At 44.3% G+C, this 7,590-nt stretch overlaps 1 protein-coding gene across 2 annotated transcripts; it reads left to right on the forward strand.

The window, feature by feature from the left end:
* The first annotated feature begins 6,081 nt into the window (after nucleotides 1-6,081).
* Nucleotides 6,082-7,259, forward strand: LOC307020722 (uncharacterized protein). Of its 2 annotated transcripts, none has more exons than XM_079652253.1 (4): nucleotides 6,082-6,329; nucleotides 6,406-6,636; nucleotides 6,753-6,905; nucleotides 6,965-7,259. In XM_079652253.1, the coding sequence occupies exons 1-4, from the start codon at nucleotides 6,306-6,308 to the stop codon at nucleotides 7,145-7,147; spliced, it is 591 nt and encodes a 196-aa protein (XP_079508379.1). In that variant the 5' UTR covers nucleotides 6,082-6,305; the 3' UTR covers nucleotides 7,148-7,259. The 2 variants fall into 2 exon arrangements, with proteins under 2 accessions (XP_079508379.1, XP_079508380.1); XM_079652254.1 differs by having other exon boundaries at nucleotides 6,753-6,847.
* The last annotated feature ends 331 nt before the right edge of the window (nucleotides 7,260-7,590 follow it).

Here is a 7,590-nt window from a genome sequence, read left to right on the forward strand (position 1 = left end):
GGCATCAGTTCAGGAAAGCATGTTTAAAGTTGGTATAGGACGGTCAGAAATTACATCAATTTTAAACTGGACATTTTGAGGGAGTCAGTTTTCACAGAGAAAGGAGGTCTGTCTTAATAACAAAGGTTTAACCTAATTCTGCCTTGTTTAGTTACCTTAGTGTTGTATTTCAACTCACACTTAACTCTTACCCATAATGATTTCACTGATCCACATCTCCTTGAACTAGTTGGACTTTAATGTGGCTTTGCTTATTATTATTAATAGACAGCGTCTGTTTTGATTTGTTCAATAAATAATTTGCTTTAATATTAAATAGTGTGTCGCCATTTTGTCATGGCCAATGGAGCCTGGTTGTATGCATTAAAACCTGGTCATAAATCTCACGTTTCTGTTACAGTAAGACATCAATGAAACATGGCATTGGATGAAACCATGACAATTGATATCAGACCAATAATACAATTTTGATGCCACTGTTGTTAAACTATAATCTTACTTTTTGACTAACAATTTTTAAATGTAGTTTGTAGTAAGATTCAGTATCTGTGAAGTCGCTGCATTGTATGATAGGCAGTGCATGATATTAAGGATTTAGCTTAGATGGCCCACAGATGGCCCTGAGCCCAATAGAGATTGCACTTAAAAATGCGCGTGGACGAAATGATGCACGAAGGGTTTGGGGGGAGCTCCCCCTAGAACATTTAGATTTTTGCAGGTCTTAGCTGTCTGGTGCATTCTCTAGACTGATTTATAAGATGAACCACCACAATATTATATTGTACAATTTCTATTTTATTCTTCATTTCACTTGTTTGTTTTTTCTTGTTTGTGTTTGCTCACTTGCATACCCTGCATAGCTATAAGAAATACTTAAGTTGTTGGTCAAGACACTTTCCATCTGATGTAGGCAAATACCTTCCCAGATGTAAAAAAGTAGAAAACATTACATTCAGTTATAACTGCCAAAACAAACATTATTTACACTATTATGGCCCCTGTTAAAATGTTTGTAATGTTATCTATACTGTAAGTTGGTCGAACGAATGCCTCCTCATCCGGAAGCTGACCGAGCAGCAGTCGAGAGGAGCCGAGCGCATCCGTGAAGCACACAAAATGGCGACGTCAGAGTTCCCGATAGCCGGCAAATCTAAATCTCTTCGGTCAAAAATGTCCGTTCAAAATAATTTCCCTTTAGCGCAATACCGCTTCAGTTGCGACACTTATGTGACAGACAAGAAGAGTATGTTGGAGACAAGAAAAGTCAATTCTAATGTCTAACGGCCCGTCCAAACTACAGCTTCAAAAAAAGCTTGCCGGCGGGCGTGTCTGAAGCTCGACCAACAACCAATCACATGAATCTCCCGCCCCTGACACACAAGCAGTGTGCCGTTAACACTTTAATGTGGAGAAAGAGATGTCCTGTATGGGTTGATTATGCGTTGATCTGTTGGTAATGCCTCGGGGTTCCGGTGGGCATGTAAACAAATGCATAATGCTGCGCTATACTTTGTGGCCTCACCCAGTTGCATAGCGACGCTTATTGCTTAGGTGTCTTTTAATAAGCAGGTAGTCCTATCATTAGCTAGAACTAGCTAGATCTGATCGATATGGACATAAACGCGACTGAAGTCTAATCTGACGGGAGAGAGAGATCAGCTGCTGTCGACACGCAGCTCTGCATGATCACATGCAGCGGTGAGCGGACAAAACACACACTTCAGGTTAGAATATCACACGTAGCTATTTTAATTACCTCTCAAACTACCTAAACTAGTTATAGATATCTTTAGTTTTACTGTTGGGTCACTCATACTGGATCCGCGAGCTGCATGATACTGGCATAATAGATTGCCCGATCGGGCAACCAGCAGGTGAGGCTTCATTGCCCGAGCTAAATACTAGATGGCCCCGGGCCATCGGGCAGTCGTTAATGCCGAGCCCTGATAGGTGTTATTCAACATTACCCATTGCTGGTTTTGTGTCAACACGCCTAAACCCCCAGGATTTATTTTCTAAAAGTTTAGAAGCCAAATTCACATTTTAAAAAATATATACAGCAAATGACCCCAAAAACTGTTTGGTGTAGTTTCTGTAAAACTTCGGGACACGCAGACAGAGTGTGTAGAAAGAAGCGCGAACAGAGCGCTCGGCACGCGCACGTGCAAGATGGCGGCTGTGGACAAGATGGCGGCAGCGGTGGACGTGAGGCGAGTCGAGACGACGCCCGGAGAGCAGCGGGAAGAGAGGACTTCACCTTCGGGACGCAGACAGCATACGCCAGCTGGTCAGCGCAGCAGCAGCAGGCCAAAAGGAAGGGACTGATCGTGGACACAGGTGCGTCGTCCCACATTATCAACGACAGGAACCGATTCAAGAACTTTGACAGCACTTTCGAGCCGGAGAGACACAGCATGGAGCTGGCAGACAGGAAGCGCACTTTCGGGTTGGCGCACGGGAGAGGAGACGCACAGGTATGCCTCATAGACAGTGAGGGGCGCCGGTGTACAGTGACGTTGAAAAACGCCCTCTACATACCCTCGTTCCCCCAAGAACTATTTTCTGTAAAATCTGCTACTGCAAATGGTGCCAAGGTGTTCTTCAATGAAGGTAACGATGTTCTTGTGGAGCCTGATGGTACGAGATTTAACATTGAGGTGTACAAGAGAATGTATTATATACAAACAGAATGTAATGAAAATGAAGTGTGTAATGTCAGTCCTGATATTCAGACATGGCATGAGATCATGGGTCATTGTAATTACGAGGATATACTGAAGCTGCAGGCGGTAACAGTAGGCATGCACATTAACGGTGAAAAGCGTAGACCTAACAAAGAATGTGATGTGTGTATAAAGGGAAAGTTCACTCAAACAAGGAACAGAGGTCCCACAGAAAAAGTAAAGACACCACTTGAGCTAGTTAACACAGATCTAGCCGGTCCAGTAACTAATGAATCCATAGGTGGCTTTAAATATATGCAGTCTTTCACAGATGTGTGTACAGGGGCAGTGTTTGTTTACTTTCTCAAAGCAAAGAGTGACGCACTTCAGGCCACAGAGAAATTCCTTGCAGATGTAGCTCCGTATGGCAGCGTAAAATGCCTGAGGTCCGACAACGGAACAGAGTTTACAAATAGAGAGTTTCAGTCACTGCTGAGAAGGAACAAGATCAGACACAAAACGTCCTGTCCTTACTTAAAGGCGCACTCTTTTCGAAATGGCTAGGTGTAAGCTAATAGATGGTAACTTACCTAAGAGTCTATGGCATTATACGGTCCAAGAAGCAGCTTACACCAGAAATCGGTGTTTTAACAAGCACACGGGCACCACCCCATATACAGCACTGACAGGAAAAAGGTGTGATCTAGCCAGGATGCACAAGTTTGGGTCAGTGTGTTATGCTTACCAACAGGACAGAGGAAAACTCGAGTCCAGGTGTGAGAAAGGACTTTTTGTAGGGCATGACAAAGGCAGCCCCGCTTTTCTAGTCTATTATCCCGGTAAGGGGAAAGTGCAAAAGCACAGGTTAGTAAAGTTTGTCACAAAGACAACATGTGAGAACGAGACACAGACACAGGAGCCAGAGCTGGACTCCAGAGTAGGGTGTGAGGAAAAAGAGACGACACAGCCTAGTGTATTGAGCACAGACATGCAGACAGACGGTCAACAGCCACCGGAGGATGATGGCGAGAAGCACCCTAGGGTGACGTCACATGCCTCATGCAGTGGGAGATATCCCCCCCGGGAACATAAACCCCCAAAGTATCTGAAAGACTATGCCCAGAGAGAAAGTGACGAGGATGACAGTACACTTACCAGCATAGATTACTGCTACAGAGTAGTGAGTGGTGTACCTCAGACCTTTAAAGAGGCCATGATATCCCCTGAATCAGGAAAATGGGAGAGAGCGATGGATGAGGAGATGAGGTCCCTGGAGGACAATCATACTTTTACTCTAACAAAATTACCCGAGGGTAGACAGACAGTGGGAGGCAAGCTGGTGTACTCAATCAAGAAGGGTATTGAAGGGCACGACAGGTACAAGGCCAGGTTTGTAGCTAAAGGCTACAGTCAGAGGGAGGGAATAGACTACGGTGAGACATTCTCCCCTACAGCTAATCTGACCAGTGTACGAGTAGTTATGCAGAAGGCAGCCGAAGACGACTTGATTTTACACCAGATGGATGTGAAGACAGCCTACCTGCACGCACCCATTGATAGGGACATATATATGGAACAACCTGAAGGTTACGAGAAGAAAGGAGAGAAGCTAGTGTGCAAGCTAGAAAAATCCATTTACGGCCTTAAACAGTCTGGGCGAAATTGGAACGAGATGCTTCATACATGTCTAATTGAAGACCACTTCATACAGAACCCAGTAGACCCCTGTGTTCACACAAAGCAGTGTTTCCCACACAATGTTAATACTTGGGCGGACCGCCCAGGTATATTAAGGCCCGCCCAAGTATATTTCGGACCTTTAAAAAAAAAAATGTATCCGTCCGCGAGCGACGCCATCTGCGAGTGATTAACTAATGGACAATGAGCCCTCGCTCTACGTTTCCTGTGCCTGTTCGCTCTGCGGTTGATTAACTAGGGGACAATAATCCCCCCCTGTTCGCTCTGCGATCGATTAACTAGTGTATGATCCCTCGCTCGACACCTCCTGTTCGTGCTGCCATCGCGTGGAGGGAAACGAAAAACGGAGAAGACGACGTTAATTTAGAAGACGCGAACACTAAGGTAAAGTAACTATTTTCTCCATATTGTGTTGCTGTTTTCTGGCTTTGGTAGGAGATTCGAATTATTTGAAGTTAGTGGCAACTAAGAGTGTATTTAACGTAACCAGGCCAACTTTGCTGCGTGCAAGTTACGTGTGCTAAATTAAATATAAAAAAGATTATAATTTGTTTTCTCTTCAGGCTATGCCAGTTAGAAGGACACAGATTAACTTTAGCTAAGGTTAGACTGTTAATTTCCCCTGCATTACTCCTCAGATATGAGTATTCAAAAATATTTTAAGAGAATACGGCGTGAGGATGAGGAGGAGAGACGAGGAGAGGAGGAGAGACCACAGGTAACTTAGCCAATGTTAGCATTTTGCTTGCAATGCAGTGGCGGTTCTAAGGGGTGGCACGGGGTGGCAGCTGCCACCTCAGAAAAATGCCTTGCCACCCCAGTTGGCAGCTTTGTTTTGAAAGAAAAGTTGTGGCTCATCGGACATTTATGAGAGAAAATCTCTAATGTCCGAGTGCAAGTGAATGCAGCACGAGACGCGAGCCTTGTAACCCCTCACCTGGCCCTGGCGCGAGCCTGGAAATATGATTGGCAGCGATTTCATTTGAACGGGGGGACAGCGCAAAACGAGAAGCATTTCGGATCCAAGTAGACGGAAGGAAGGAGGTATTTGCGGGTCTACAGTGACAGAGAAGAGCATGTCAGGTTTGGATGCAAGGCAAGTTTATTTATATAGCACTTTTCTGTACGCGACAATTCAAAGTACTTTACAAAACAAATTAAAATACTTGTTAGGAATACATACAGTAAAAACACATATATAATGGCATTTTACAACAGACATTACAAAGCAAAGATAATAAAATAATACAAATAAACACCACAGGTATACAATACATGTTTAAAAGGCATACTTTTGTGCGACTATGAGCAGCTCAATTAAAAGCAGCCAAAGAGATATGTTTTTAGTCTCCATTTAAAAATAGTAAGCGTTTCTGCGGACGTGCATGATTTGGGTAGTTTGTTCCAGAGTGTCGGGGCATAATAGCTAAATGTTGCCTCTCCATGTTTTGTTTTTACTCTCGGAACCGATAGCAGACCCGTCCCAGAAGACCTGAGGCACCTTGATGGCTCGTAATTATGCAGGAGTTCAACAATATACTTTGGTCCTAAACCATGTAATGATTTAAAAACTAGCAATATTATTTTAAAATCAATTCTTTGGCCGACTGGAAGCCAGTGTAAAGATTTCAGAACCGGACTGATGTGATCCACTCATTTAGTGTTATTGAGGACACGTGCAGCAGCGTTCTGAATCAGCTGCAGCTCCCTATGATGCTCCCAGTTATTTGCATTATCCATCCTATTATATTGTTGTCTTTTTCCACATTTAGGTGCCAGTCACACTTGTTACTCTGAGGAGAATTCTGGAGGCAGGCGAGACCCCACTCCCCGGAACGTTCCTTGCTCGCCTACACCAAGACTTGGACAACCCAGGTGGACTTGGGGCGTTTAGCATTGCCGGAGAGGAGGAGAGGATCAGGAGGGGAGCGCCCCCGGGAAGATATGTGGGCCAGATTTGTCAGAGATGTAAATACATCCCTTCTTACTTTTACATTCCAATATTTATTTTCCTTGAACTGAAAAATGTATAATATCATTCCAGGTCCTCAAACCTTACATCTGCAGCCTGGAGAGCAACATTGAGAGCAGGTTCCAGCATATTGAAGTGCTGGGGGCCTTCAGTGTCCTGGGTCCAAAGGCAGTTACCTCCAATGATGTAACCAACATTTCAATGTTGCAGACCCTTGCCAACAAATTCATCCCAGGGCAGGATGCCACAGTTATCCAAGAGTGGACCTCCTACAAGCAGCATGTTCTTGAAGGAACATTTAAGGTTGGTAAATACCTAAATTAATATGAACTTGACGGTTAGAATTGCTTGTTTTGACATCTGTAAATGTTTCAATTATACTGTATACTCATTTGCCCTGCCTTGGCTAATCTCTGAAGGACAAGACACAAGCTGAGATCATGCAGCTCCTGGCCAGTGAGAAGGACGAATGGGCAGAAATATACCCAAACCTCAGCCTTCTCTCTTCAGCGGGGTTGGTCATCCCTGTCTCCAGTGTAAACTGCGAGAGGGATTTTTCTACGATGAACAGGGTAAGTGTCTTGCATGTCATTCTGTATAGTTCATTTAAAACAAACTGTCTGTTTTACAGATGAAAACTGACATGAGAAACCGACTGAAAGGGGAGCACCTGGCTGCATGTATGCGGATAGCAGTCAGTGGACCAGCGGGATGGGATGAGGCGTTCTCATACACACAGGCGTTGGAGCTGTTCTTCAACAAACCTAGACGGATTAAGTGCTCTGACAAACAGTGCCATCTTTGTACAAAATGAATATTGCCATACAGTAATGTAAAGTTAATGAATAAACCTGTTGTTAAAACTTGTTGTTTGTCACATGTGTTGCACGTCACAAAGCCCGCCCCGCGGTCCGCTCACACCGCTCGCAGCCCCCCACCCTGGCACCTTCCCCCCCAAGTATATTTCAGATCTGTGGGAAACACTGCAAAGGAGTCAAAAGAGTCAGGGAAAGTGATAATTGTGATTTGAGTGGATGATTTGATCATCGCAGCAGACAACACTAGAAACCTAGAGCAGGTGAAAGATATGCTCTCCACCAGATTCAAGATGAAGGACCTGGGCAGGTTAAAACTTTTTCTAGGCATGGACTTCGAACAGTCTGCCAGTTGTGTAAAAATATCCTAGAGGAGATATGTGGAAAAGATCCTGAATCGTTTTGACATGCAGGAGTGTAGAACTAGGGAAACACCATGTGA

Source organism: Notothenia rossii, assembly GCF_949606895.1.
Source record: "Notothenia rossii genome assembly, chromosome: 9".
In the NCBI taxonomy this organism is placed as follows: domain Eukaryota; kingdom Metazoa; phylum Chordata; class Actinopteri; order Perciformes; family Nototheniidae; genus Notothenia; species Notothenia rossii.